The sequence below is a fragment of the Coregonus lavaretus genome, assembly GCF_964263955.1.
Source record: "Coregonus lavaretus genome assembly, chromosome: 30".
In the NCBI taxonomy this organism is placed as follows: Eukaryota; Metazoa; Chordata; class Actinopteri; order Salmoniformes; family Salmonidae; genus Coregonus; species Coregonus lavaretus.
Genome location: NC_140017.1, coordinates 36,693,513 through 36,708,136, shown reverse-complemented (window position 1 = coordinate 36,708,136; position 14,624 = coordinate 36,693,513). Strand labels below are relative to the sequence as shown.

The 14,624-nt window shown below is 44.2% G+C and overlaps 2 protein-coding genes across 2 annotated transcripts in view; both read right to left on the bottom strand.

Moving 5' to 3' along the window:
- Window positions 1-1,119, bottom strand: part of hnrnpul1 (heterogeneous nuclear ribonucleoprotein U-like 1) — a gene marked incomplete at its 3' end in the record, with an annotated part of 42,445 nt that extends 41,326 nt beyond the window's left edge. Inside the window, exons 1-2 of the mRNA XM_084148542.1 lie at window positions 1,076-1,119; window positions 252-532 (exon numbers count right to left, since the gene is read on the bottom strand). Coding sequence (XP_084004668.1) covers window positions 252-498 — 247 coding nt within the window. The 5' untranslated portion in view covers window positions 499-532; window positions 1,076-1,119. The remainder of the gene's footprint in view (window positions 1-251; window positions 533-1,075) is intronic.
- Window positions 1,120-7,679: 6,560 nt separating this feature from the next.
- On the bottom strand, window positions 7,680-13,011 carry opa3 (outer mitochondrial membrane lipid metabolism regulator OPA3). The gene is made up of 2 exons (XM_084148156.1): window positions 12,273-13,011; window positions 7,680-10,020 (listed from the first exon to the last, which is right to left on the bottom strand). The coding sequence occupies exons 1-2, from the start codon at window positions 12,412-12,414 to the stop codon at window positions 9,488-9,490; spliced, it is 675 nt and encodes a 224-aa protein (XP_084004282.1). The 5' UTR covers window positions 12,415-13,011; the 3' UTR covers window positions 7,680-9,487.
- Between the last annotated feature and the right edge of the window lie 1,613 nt (window positions 13,012-14,624).

Genomic DNA, 14,624 nt, shown 5'->3' with positions numbered 1-14,624 from the left:
TTCTGTCCGTATTAGGCTATTTCATATCCAAATCAGCCCCCCCCCCCCCCCCCCCCCCCCCCACATCCCCCCAAAGGGTTGTTATTACGGATCTACACTGATCTCAAAAACGACCTCTCCAGAATCCATTTGACGGAAATCGGTCTCAGTGACAGAGAACTTTAACCTCCCTGAAACCTCATTATATTTCAAAGAAATGTTCACTGCTTGACATTTCATGTGCACAAATAGGAAAGCATGTCTAGGGCTACCTTCGTTCGGGAATCCTTCATCCCCCAACAACCCGGCTGAGAATCCCTCATCTCCCTGCTCCTCCTCCGGTGTTGCATGGTCCTGCTCCGGTGCCCCCCTCGCAGCACCCCCGGCCTCCGCAGCCTCCAGAGCCGCCTTGAGCCGCTCCACCAGGTCAGCCTTCAGCCCCTTGGTGTCCAGGGCTCGCCGACGCAGCTCCTCTTTCAGCTCGTTCACTTTCAATTTCTTCACTTCAGCACTCCTCATGGTGCATGGAGATCTATGCAACTATTAAATATTTCTGCATAGATAACAAACAAAACTCAATGAATAAAAGTAATTGCACAGAATGCACTCTCGAGTTGAATTCGTAGCCTACTGTAAAAAGAAAGATACTGTAGCTACTATGTCCACTAAGAAACTGGCGCCAACTTGAATATTAGCACCAAGCACTGTTGTTAGCCAACTGGCTAGATGGATGATGCACTGTAAACATTGCTTATTAAATGATTATGATGGCCAATGATGCAAGCCAATGCGCAAATATAAACTGAAAAACTGCCTCGATAACATAATCCATTGATAGCAGTCATTTACCTTATCTGAGTAACATTAGGGTTGCTAAATGTAGCTACTGTACCGCTAGCTATAATGCTAACTCTAGCTGCATGATGGCATCTGTCACTGCGCCCGATGACAGTTTGCTCCGTGCAACGATGAAAACATCTACACTGCGCAGGCCAGTTCCGCTAATGTTACAAATACATCGTCGTGCAAACACAAATATTCACGTACAAATATGAAATATAGCGAAATAGAAAACATGAAAAACATAGTTGTGTACCTTTGGTTGATGCTCCGCTTCAAAACGGCCTGTAAATACTGACCGATACTTCCTCGAATGGGATTTATGATAAGCACAGGGTTGCCAGGTCAGGTTCAAATTTCTATAACAATGACAATACAAAACCAAACCAAAAGCACACAAAACGGCCAAAAGCCCTGAAAACTAGCCCCCCAAAAAAATTCTGCAAGAGAAGAGTTGCCATATTTATACAATATATTTTTTTTTCCATAACGTTATCGAGGCAGTTACATTTTTTACATTTACATTTACGTTATTTAGCAGACGCTCTTATCCAGAGCGATCCAGAGCGACTTACAAAATAAATAAATAAAATAAATTGGTCATTTAGCAGACGCTCTTATCCAGAGCGACTTACAGGAGCAATTAGGTTTAAGTGCCTTGCTCAAGGGCACATCGACAGATTTTTCACCTAGTCGGCTTGGGGATTAGAACCAGCGACCTTTCGGTTACTGGTACAACGCTCTTAACCACTAAGCTACCTGCCGCCCCAAATTACAAATTACAATTACAAATTACAATTACAAATTGGAGTTAAGAAGGAATATCGTAGTAACTTGTAACGACATTAGAAGCTAAATTAGTTTTTCCTCAAGATAATAATTATTGTGAGCTATGACATGACATAATAAAGGAATTTGAATAGGTCGCAAGAGAAAATATAATTTGCCCTTATTAAATTCGCCAGATAATTTTCCATCAATGGATGTCAATTTAACTCGTTTGACTGCTATGATTAAGCAAGGTATAGTTAAGAAGGTATAGTATATGGCCAATATAACATGGCTAATGGCTGTTCTTAAGCATGACGCAACATGGTGTGCCTGGATGCATTGGTTAGCTGTGGTATATTGGCCATATACCACAAACACCCGGGGTGCCTTATTGCTATTATAAACTGGTTACCAACCTAATTAGAACAGTAAAAGGTATGTTTTTGTTATACCCCTGGTATAAGGTCTGATATACCACGGCTTTTAGCCAATCAGCATTCAGGGCTCGAACCAGGTTTATAATTGTAAATAAATCCCCTTTGCGCATGTGTGTAACTTTATAGCGCATTCGGAAAGTATTCAGACCCCTTGACTTTATCCACATTTTGTTATGTTACAGCCTTATTCTAAAATTGATCCCCCCCAAAAAAATCCTCATCAATCTACACACAATACCCCATAATGACAAAGCAAAAACAGAATGATCAATTTACCTCTGTTGGCCATCAAGTAGCCTATTAATTGATATGCCATTGTAGGCTACCATTTGATACAATAAATATGTTGAAATTATATCTATGGAGTCATTGCAAATCAATGTGCCCCCTTGTGTAGCCTACCTGGAGCTGGCAAACCAATTGAATAAATAGCCTATAACTTCAGTTTTTTGTTGTTGTAGCCTTGTGTTATTATGCAATTATTAATGGACATGTTTAGTTAATTAAATTGGAAGTTATCAAAGCTCTATCGCAATTGCCGACCAGTTAGAACGCATTAGATTGATGATAACAGTAGTCAGATTAGGGTACAGGAATAAATAAAATAAAAACATCTAAAAAATAAACACTGGCTGTTGTTGACAAGCATATTCAGTATTTAATACATATTAATATTTAATTCAGTGATTGAAATTATGACCCCATCTTCAGTAGCCTGTTCAAGCAGGCTATTGGGAAACACAATCACTCCTTACCTAGATATCGCCTCGCTATTCATGTTGAATAAATGTGTCTGTTTGAACTAAGCAAGCTGCTAAATCGTTCAGTTTACATCTTGCCTACATCTTGTCTAGGCTACTGTAGACTATCTGATATTATATGTAGGACTATCAGGGCCTATAGGCTACCTGCCTTTATCGAAGCAAACCATGGCAAAGTTGAATTACAATCATAAACCCAGATTTTAGTCAGTAGCCTATGCCTATTGACATGACAAGTCAATCTCTCAAATGGGCCATTTATAACGGTTTGTAGTCTTAACATCTGGCACATAATAACAGCACAATTGCCAGAAAATAGCCTAGCATTAGTTTTTTTTAATGTTCGTCCGAGTGTTTCTTGCTCCGAGATTTTGTGATCCTCTGTCCAACTTTCATCACTCAAACTCTCCTGTCGGATTTATCTACAGTGTATTCGGAAAGTGTTCAGACCCCTTGACTTTTTCCACATTTTGTTATGTTACAGCCTTATTCTAAAACTGATTAAACAAAAAAAAAATCTCATCAATCTACCCACAATACCCCATAACGGCAAAAACAAAAACAGATTTGTTTTTATATTTTGCTAATTTATAAAAAATAAATAAATAAAATCACATTTACATTAGTATTCAGACCCTTTACTCAGTACTTTGTTGAAGCACCTTTGGCAGCTTACAGCCTCGAGTCTTCTTGGGTATGATGCTACAAGCTTGGCACACCTGTATTTGGGGAGTTTCTCCCATTCTTCTCTGCAGATCCTCTCAAGCTCTGTCCGGTTGGATGGAGAGCGTCGCTGCACAGCTATTTGACATGGTTTGGTTAGATAAAGGCAGGTAGCCTATAGCCCCTGATAGTCCTACATATAATTTCGGATAGTCTACAGTAGCCTAGACAAGATGTAGGCTAGATGTAAACTGAACGATTTATCAGCTTGCTTAGTTCAAACAGACACATGTATTCAAAAATGTATTCAACATGAATAGCGAGGCGATATCTAGGTAAAGAGTGCTTGGGTTTCCCAATAGCCTGCTTGAATAGGCTACTGAGGATGGGGTCATCATTTCAATCACTGAATTAAATATTAATAATATGTATATATACTGAATATGCTTGTCAACAACAGCCAGTGTTTATTTTTTAGATGTTTTTATTTTATTTATTCCTGTACCCTAATCTGACTACTGTTATATCGTCAATCTAATGCGTTCTAACTGGTCGGCAATTGCTATAGAGCTTTGATAACTTCCAATTTAATTAACTAAACATGTCCATTAATAATTGCATACTAACATAAGGCAACAACAACAATAAACTGAAGTTATAGCCTATTTATTAAATTGGTTTGCCAGCTCCAGGTAAGCTACACAAGGGGGCACATTGATTTGCAATGACTCCAGTGTGTCACGGTTTCGGCCGAGGCTGCTCCTCCTCCTGGTTCGGGCAGGCTTCGGCGGTCGTCGTCCCCGGAGTACTAGCTGCCACCGATCTATGTTTCATGTTCGTTTGGTTTTGTCTGGATGTTGTACACCTGTGTCTTGTTAGTTCTCGTTGTGTGTGCTTGTCGTTGTGTGTGATTGCGCTTCTGTTTCGTGTTTGGAGCTACTTTTTCCCTCCAGTGTTTTGGAGAGGTTATTTTGCACATGTTTGTGCGCCGTTTGTTTTGTCGCCTGTGTGCGCCGTGTATTCGCCTTCGGGCTTATTGTGCTTCTGTCTTTGATATATATTGCACTAAAGCCTTTGGACTGAGCCTCTGCGTCCTGCGCATGATTCATACACCACACCCACCTTCAGCACGCCTTGACACAGTGATATCATTTCAACATATTTATTGTGTCAAATGGTAGCCTACAATGGCATATCAATTAATAGGCTACTTGATGGCCAACAGAGGCAAATTGATCATTCTCCACATAATGTCAGTTTGATTGAGGACTTTTCCCCATAAAAAGAACCACGTGAGGGAGTTCCATAACTTCCATTTCAAATGTCCACTCGGGCAGCCCCCGATACCTAAGAACTGAGCATGCATAAAACACTTCGCTTGATACCGTTTTCTTTCAGCAAAGGCAACATTAGAATGCAGTTTAAACCACCTCCTAGTGAATTTATGTAATGGGCTCTAGTGCGCCCAAAGTCGTTTTCCAGTGCTGTGTCGCCATCATTTATTGACGTGCATCAGTTCTAGCTTAATTCATATGTTTTACGGGAAAACGGTTAGAAATCGGTGTCTCCATAATGACAATCTAAGTAGCCTACCTACAACTGGTAAAAAGTTGTCACAACGTGCACGTTGCCAAAGCAAGTGAAATAGATAATAAACAAATGTGAAATAAACAATCAAAATTGAACAGTAAATATGACAGTCAGCAGCAGGTCACAGGGAAATATATATATATTTTTTTAAGAGAAATGCCATGGCGGGCGCGGTGCAATAGCCACAAAACCCGCAACCAATACAATTTCAACCCGCGGCATCGTTTTCAAAGTAGCCCAATTTTGCGGGAAACCGAGAAAATGGCAACACTGCAGATAGCGGATATCATTAACACAAGCACTACTGCCACCTTCCGGTCAGTCGTTGAACAAACCATTAATTTTAGTCCTTCGATCATTCCTTCAATCTGAAGGGAGCAATATTGTACAGTTTTATAACGATTAACTGCAGAAAACACATGATAGATTGGAACATTTCACTTTTATTTTTACACATTACAGCTTTTGTTTTTTTGCACGTCACACTACATCACCAAGCAAGAAAGGGATTCACACAGTGAGTCAAGAGAATAATACAGGGTTGTGACTAGATCAACGTTCCCCAAGGTCCTCGGGACCCCAAGGGGTGCATGTTTTGGTTTTTGCCCTAACACTACAGTTGATTCAAATTATCAAAGCTTGATGATGAGTTGATTATTTGAACCAGCTGTGTAGTGCTAGGGGCAAAATCCAAAACGTGCACCAAGTTTGGGAAACCCTGGACCAGATGGAGTACAGCTACAACCGAAAGTTACTTTTCATAGCAGGTTAGGAGAGCATTTTAGCTAACCCTTTTCATAACCGTAACCCCATTCTCTTAATCTGCTACGAAAAAGTCACTTCCGGTCGTAGCTGTGTTCTACCTGGCCAGAACCATAATAAACCACCTAGTCATAAAAAAAGCTCTGTTTTATTTGGAGAGAGGGCGGGGGGCAACATTTGATGTAGCTAAATGTACAAATTTGAAATATTCAAGTCAGCAAATATTATTCTCAGCAAATATTGTCAGTTAGTTTTCCTGTGTCATACTGTCATGTAAGGAGTTATAAGACATCCTCCCCACCTGGGTCCAAGCACCCATATGGCAGCCTTTCCCACCTCCAGTCCTAGAACAGAACACCCGATTCAACTTGTCAGCTAATCATCAAGACCTCAATGAGTTGAATCAGGTGAGTTTGTCCGGGCCAACAACAAAAATGAGTGCTGTTGGGGGTACTGGAGGACTGGAGTTGGGCTGTTGGGGGGGTACTGGAGGACTGGAGTTGGGCTGTTGGGGGGGGTACTGGAGGACTGGAGTTGGGCTGTTAGGGGGGTACTGGAGGACTGGAGTTGGGCTGTTGGGGGGGTACTGGAGGACTGGAGTTGGGCTGTTGGGGGGGTACTGGAGGACTGGAGTTGGGCTGTTGGGGGTACTGGAGGACTGGAGTTGGGCTGTTGGGGGGGTACTGGAGGACTGGAGTTGGGCTGTTGGGGGGGTACTGGAGGACTGGAGTTGGGCTGTTGGGGGGTACTGGAGGACTGGAGTTGGGTTGTTGGGGGGTACCGGAGGACTGGAGTTGGGTTGTTGGGGGGTACCGGAGGACTGGAGTTGGGCTGTTGGGGGGTACTGGAGGACTGGAGTTGGGCTGTTGGGGGTACTGGAGGAGGGAAACGCTGACATATAGGTCCAGAGTGTTTCCTGGTCCGGTCACATGGTCTCCTCCTAGTCTAAGCATAATAGATCCCCACGCAGTCACTCTATTACTATCACCAAGCCATATCAGTCACTCTATTACTATCACCAAGCCATATCAGTCACTCTATTACTATCACCAAGCCATATCAGTCACTCTATTACTATCACCAAGCCAAATCAATCAAAAATCACTGTTCAATATTATCATTTCAACCAGAGAACACTGAAATGTGATGGCAATGTGATATGTTGAAACAGTTCCCCTTGTCCAGGCAGTGGAGTAGTGTAGTGTAGATATATATATATATTTTATACTGAACAAAAATATAAATGCAACAATTTCAAAGATTTTACTGAGTTACAGTTCATATAATGAAATCAGTCAATTGAAATAAATTCATTAGGCTCTAGTCTATGGATATCACATGACTGGGCAGGGGTGCAGCCAATCAGGGAGCCAAGCCCAGCCAATCAGAATGAGGTTTTCCCCACAAAAGGGCTTTATTACAGAAAGCAATACGCCTCAGCACCCTCCCCCCTCAGACCATCCCGCAGGTGAAGATGCCGGATGTGGAGGTCGGCAGTTGTGAGGCCGGTTGGACGTGCTGCCAAATTCTCTAAAACAATGTTGGATGCAGCATAAGGTAGAGAAATTAACATTCAATTCTCCGGCAACAGCTCTGGTGGACATTCCTGCAGTCAGCATGCCAATTGCACGCTCCCTCAAAACTTCAGACATCTGTGGCATTGTGTTTGGTGACGGAACTACATATTTTAAACTGGCCTTTTATTGTCCCCAGCACGAGGTGCACCTGTGTAATGATCATGCCGTTTAATCAGCTTCTTGATATGCCACACCTGTCAGGTGGATGGATTATCTTGGCAACGGAGAAATGCTCACCAACAGGGATGTAAACAAATTTGTGCACAACATTTGAGAGAAATAAGCTTTTTGTGAGTATGGAAAATTTAGGGCATTTTTTATTTCAGCTCATGAAACATGGGGTCAACACATTACATGTTGCGTTTATATTTTTGTTCAGTGTAAAATAAAGCATTGAACGATCTGTCAACAAAAAAAAACACACAAAAAAAACAGATGAACACACTATATGACAGCGAGTCCTCTGGTTGCTTCAGCAGCTGCCCCTGGTCAGAGACTTAGTCCCACACCCTGCTCTACAGGCAATCCTCAGCATCTTAGTCCCACATCAGCTCTACAGGCAATCCTCAGCATCTTAGTCCCACACCCAGCTCTACAGGCAATCCTCAGCATCTTAGTCCCACACACCCAGCTCTACAGGCAATCCTCAGCATCTTAGTCCCACACACCCAGCTCTACAGGCAATCCTCAGCATCTTAGTCCCACACACCCAGCTCTACAGGCAATCCTCAGCATCTTAGTCCCACACACCCAGCTCTACAGGCAATCCTCAGCATCTTAGTCCCACACACCCAGCTCTACAGGCAATCCTCAGCATCTTAGTCCCACACACCCTGCTCTACAGGCAATCCTCAGCATCTTAGTCCCACACACCCTGCTCTACAGGCAATCCTCAGCATCTTAGTCCCACACACCCTGCTCTACAGGCAATCCTCTGCATATGGCAGCAGACAGACAGTGCTGTATCGTGGTTGCACCTTCCTCCACTTACTGATGAAGGTATCTGCATAGAGGGTCGGTTTGATTCTAGCAGAACTCGGCTAGGCGAAAATAACATCTGCTCACATACTGCTTAATGACCTTCACTTGAAAAAAGTTGAACAAAAGCGGATCTACACTGTTGTTTGTCCCTCTTGAGCCACCGTACCAACAACATACCCAGTAACACTTCCTCAAAACAGGCCAAATTAACCTGAAATAAAATGCTGACGTTTTTGCAGAGGAAGTCTTAGGTCGCGCAATTTTCCATCTAACAGAGATGTTTAGTGCAGTGTTTCTCAATGAAAACGTGTGCATGAAAACTAGTCGTCTCTGGTTGAACACCTAACATGGCAGCTGTCAAAGAAAGGCCTGAAGCTACATCCCCTACACCCTGGTCTCGACCAGGAGAAAAGAAAACTGTCAGGGAGGTTCTCTTCTGCACTATTTCAACCAATTCAGTAAATGTGGAGGCGGAGTTAAGATAGCGTTGCCTTGTTAATGCTCCCTTTCCATTGCCCCTGAAAAACCGGAATATTCCGGTTGTTGGGGCCTCTGCAGAGGCTACTTGTTGAATGACAAACAATTAATTGAAGAATCCCGTCAATAGTTCCTACTAGGACTAGTTCTCTGGCTAGCGAACAGACTTGCCTCAAGAAAAAATGAACAGCAGAGAAAAAAAGACTGCCAAAGACCAAAGCAAACGTCATCATAATATATATATACACAAGCTGTTTCGACTGGGAAGCATACGGTAAGCTTCACAATCCTTTCATTAACAGACGTAACCTGGTGGACAGAGATCTGTGTCTGTTTTAACCAACAACTGACTCTCGTGTGGCATCACAGCCTAGTCTGAAGGACTCTAAACGCTCTACGCAAACAGAGCGTCGTATACGGTCCGCTCTAAACAAAATTGCCGCACAAAAGTAGGCAGGGATCGACACAAACGGAACTCCATCGTGCCGTTTGCATAGAGTGTGTAGAGCCCTTCTGTCTGGTCTGACAACACTACATGGGAGAGTGTTAAGTAGCCAGATATGAAAGGCTAGTTATGACATGACCGAGGACTTGGCTAAAGACACACAGATCTGGCGACCACCAGCCTAACTCAGAAATTACACAGGTATCACTTTTGGCTGGGATCCACGGAAGAGGAAGCCAGCGTGGGAGCAGGATCAGAAACAGGAAGTTGCGTGGTAGTAGGATCAGAAACAGGAAGTTGCGTGGTAGTAGGATCAGAAACAGGAAGTTGCGTGGTAGTAGGATCAGAAACAGGAAGTTGCGTGGTAGTAGGATCAGAAACAGGAAGTTGCGTGGTGGTAGGAGAAGACTGTGCTAGGGCTGGAGGAGGTAAGGAGAGTAGCAGCCTGTTGACCTCCCTCAGCCTGGCATCCAGTGTCTCTGTGTTCAGGGCCAGCTCTCCTATCTGTGTCTGCAGACTGCCAATGGTGTGACTCAGCTCTTCTTCCTTCCTCTTAGAGTTGGCCGCCTGTCTGCTGTACTCTAGGATCATACACCCTCCCCCGATGATGAAGATGATGGCCTCCCCCAGCAGCTCTGCACCCAGCTCTGCTGCCGCCTCCTCGTTCAGGGGCTTGATGGTGGCACCCCGGAAACCCATGATCCTCATCTTGGTCTTCATCTCCACCCAGTGGTAAACTAGAGCGGGAGGGAATCAGAGAGAGAGAACCGGTGCCATTACTACTTTATACAACAGGTGGTATGAACACAAGCCAGGTACAGGCCCAGGGACACACAGGCTGATATTTATCCAGAAAAACCTGAGAAAATTCAGAGAGATAGTAAATCCATGTTTTGTATTGAGAGAGACATGCCTCTTGCATGTGTGTAGATCTTTGTTTTGGTAGCACTGTGTGACACGCTGTCATCTACTTGTTGCAGCACAACAGGCCTTTTTGTGTCAGTAAAAGGAATTATGCGAGAAATGTCAGTGGAAACGCTTACGCGTAAATATTGATATAACCACAACCATACTGAAGTAAATATTGATATAACCACCACCACCATACTGAAGTAAATATTGATATAACCACCACCACCATACTGAAGTAAATATTGATATAACCACCACCACCACACTGAAGTAAATATTGATATAACCACCACCACCACACTGAAGTAAATATTGATATAACCACCACCACCATACTGAAGTAAATATTGATATAACCACCACCACCACACTGAAGTAAATATTGATATAACCACCACACTGAAGTAAATATTGATATAACCACCACCACCACACTGAAGTAAATATTGATATAACCACCACCACCACACTGAAGTAAATATTGATATAACCACCACCACCATACTGAAGTAAATATTGATATAACCACCACCACCACACTGAAGTAAATATTGATATAACCACCACACTGAAGTAAATATTGATATAACCACCACCACCACACTGAAGTAAATATTGATATAACCACCACCACCACACTGAAGTAAATATTGATATAACCACCACCACCATACTGAAGTAAATATTGATATAACCACCACACTGAAGTAAATATTGATATAACCACCACCACCACACTGAAGTAAATATTGATATAACCACCACCACCACACTGAAGTAAATATTGATATAACCACCACCACCACACTGAAGTAAATATTGATATAACCACCACCACCACACTGAAGTAAATATTGATATAACCACCACCACCACACTGAAGTAAATATTGATATAACCACCACCACCACACTGAAGTAAATATTGATATAACCACCACCACCACACTGAAGTAAATATTGATATAACCACCACCACCACACTGAAGTAAATATTGATATAACCACCACCACCATACTGAAGTAAATATTGATATAACCACCACACTAAAGTAAATATTGATATAACCACCACCACCACACTGAAGTAAATATTGATACACCCCCCCCCCCCCCACGCTGTGCTAGCAGGACGTGGGGGCGACCGGTGTCCTTGGGCCCGCCTGTGTTCATGAAGGAACCAATGGGATGCTCGAGGGGGGGCGTTCCTGCAGATGAAGAAATGCCCACATGCAGGAACGCCCCGAATTGTCATTGAGGTCGCTGTAATGTAAAAGTGTACAGCACATTCGTATTAAGGGGCAAAAAAGTACTTCCATTTCATTTCCTACAGACAACCTCAATGACAAACGAACGAAGTCCTGCGTTCACTAATTTTAACGCGCTCCAATTGGCTTTCATGGTTCTGATGTAGCGACCGGTAGACAGTGTCCTTGGCCCCGCCTGCGTTCATGAAGGAACCAATGGGATACTCGAGGGGGCTGTTCCTGCAGATGAAGAAATGCCCACATGCAGGAACGCCAATGAATTGCGGGGTGCAGTTGCACACTACTGACCCACATTGCGATCAATCTATTCATGTTTCTGCTCAGATAGAGAGCATGGTACGCATGCAAAATTATATGTATTCAGATAAAGCTCTTTACATCTATACTGACATAGCTAATACTGTAATACTAATGCTGGAGGTCGCTGTAATGTAAAAGTGTACGGTACTTTCGTAATAAGGGGCAAAAAAAAGCACTTCCATTTAATTTCCTACAGACAACTTCAATGACAAACGAACGAAGTCCTGCAATCATTAATCTTAACGCGCTCCAATTGGCTTCATGGTTCGCTGGATAATCCTCCTGACTGACGTAGTTACTGTATCATTGGACCATTTCTATTTCAATCACCTAAAGTCACCAATAGGCGTTCTTCACGACCATTGCCCATGTAAACTATTGGCCTAGTAGCAGTGACAGGTGAATTCTATTGGTTAGCTATTACATGACGCTCCCGTCCTTCGACTCTCCCCAACCTCCCGGTTATCAGAACCACTCACTCTGTAGCTTCAATGAAACTAAATTACTTACTCTGTCCCGGCGGAAGACAAACATATGTCTTGAAGAACTCGCTCCGGAGAGCCCCGGCCTTGAGCCTGTTGGCCACGGGCTTGCTGAGCTGCCGTACACCGAGGTAGAGGAGCTTGGCGATGGGGAAGGCACCGACAGCCATCTTAACGGAAACACTTATTCTTCTTCGGTGGTATTTTAGGGCTAAGTACACCGGAAACCGTGTATTGCCGCCGCCTACTGGATGCGGGAACTAAAAGGGGGAAATCCAAAACGGAAAAGAGAAATAAGCTAAAATGTTTAATCCACTCAAACATCCGAAAACAAAATACGGACGGAACATTCGTTGACAGGATTCCTTGTAATGCCTCTGCTGTAAAATACCTGAGTCCCCCTCAAAAAATGTCAGCCACACTCACAACGATTGCCCATTTTCTCAGATTACCTCTTTAATTGCGCTGTGCAGTTTTGAACCAATGCAATAAACGATACAGAGTCCACCTTTTTAACACGTGATCATGTTGGCGATTAACATTTACTGAAGTCTTTAATCCAACTACCATGGTTTCTTCAAAGTTACTCCATTCTTCCACTCTTCTCACCGCCTCCAGATAGGAGACATTCTGGACAGCCCTTACTCTTGCCACCTCTGTCTCCTTCACCCTAACAGGGCACTTCAGGAATTTGGGCGCAAATGTTCGCCACCACAGCATTTCGCCTCAACTGGTATACAATACTCTAGCCCTTGATCATGACTCTCAGCCCCATTACATTACACATAAGAGTCATTGAACGAAAGGCATCTTCTGTACGGGGGGGGGGGAGTTTTTTTTAAGAGCCCCAACACTTGGTCTGAACATTAACATGCATAGCTTTGCGGTCTCGTTTTGGAATCATAAGGATCTTTTCTTTCATATCAGCGAGAGATAATTTTCAAAAAACAAAAGGTTGAATTGATACACGCCTTTAAAGGGTTATGATTCCCACACGGCCACATTTCCATGTTATGGCGCTTGTTTATGGAAAACAGACAGAAGACACAAACATGTTGTCACTGAAAAATTCCTGAGCGACTGCAACTGTGTTAAAACTGGCTAAAACAGTGTGTATTTTGCGTTTGTGATATTATTTTGATGTGATATGATAGTAAAGGGATTTATGTTTCTAGAACCGTACCGCAATTAAGAATCGATTCATGTTTAGATGGAGTATTTGGCACATCCAAATACTCCCATCTAAACATGAATCATTTCATAATTGGAGTAACGTTAGGCTCCTTTAGTCCAATATTGGACTAATGATACTCCTCCTGTCTACATACACTTGACACAGGTTCAAATATTTTAAATGTGTCACACTGCAAGGGTTTCGGCATGAAGGCTCGTACAGGGTATGTCACATAACCCAAATACACAATGTGAAAGGAGAGACTTTTCTTCAAAGATCATAATAATGGATGGAATGGGCATCCTCACTCCATCCACCGTAGGGGTCAGTCGGCGTGCACCAACCACTCCATCCACCGTAAGGGGTCAGTCGGCGTGCACCAACCACTCCATCCACCGTAGGGGTCAGTCGGCGTGCACCAACCACTCCATCCACCGTAGGGGTCAGTCGGCGTGCACCAACCACTCCATCCACCGTAGGGGTCAGTCGGCGTGCACCAACCACTCCATCCACCGTAGGGGTCAGTCGGCGTGCACCAACCACTCCATCCACCGTAGGGGTCAGTCGGCGTGCACCAACCACTCCATCCACCGTAGGGGTCAGTCGGCGTGCACCAACCACTCCATCCACCGTAGGGGTCAGTCGGCGTGCACCAACCACTCCATCCACCGTAGGGGTCAGTCGGCGTGCACCAACCACTCCATCCACCGTAGGGGTCAGTCGGCGTGCACCAACCACTCCATCCACCGTAAGGGGTCAGTCGGCGTGCACCAACCACTCCATCCACCGTAGGGGTCAGTCGGCGTGCACCAACCACTCCATCCACCGTAGGGGTCAGTCGGCGTGCACCAACCACTCCATCCACCGTAGGGGTCAGTCGGCGTGCACCAACCACTCCATCCACCGTAGGGGTCAGTCGGCGTGCACCAACCACTCCATCCACCGTAGGGGTCAGTCGGCGTGCACCAACCACTCCATCCACCGTAGGGGTCAGTCGGCGTGCACCAACCACTCCATCCACCATACGGGTCATTCGGCGTGCACCAACCACTCCATCCACCATACGGGTCAGTCGTCGTGCACCAACCACTCCATCCACCATAGGGGTCAGTCGGCGTGCACCAACCACTCCATCCACCATAGGGGTCAGTCGGCGTGCACCAACCACTGCCTCTACTTCTTCAGTTACATACTCTGCTCTCACTC

What these genes read in the sequence shown, in the direction of transcription:
- opa3 (XM_084148156.1), bottom strand. Translation starts at nt 12,414, where the DNA reads ATGGCTGTCGGTGCCTTCCCCATCGCCAAGCTCCTCTACCTCGGTGTA. An exon ending in TTGTCTTCCGCCGGGACAGA is followed by an intron (nt 10,021 to 12,272) that starts GTAAGTAATTTA and finishes CTCCCGCTCTAG; the next exon opens with TTTACCACTGGGTGGAGATG.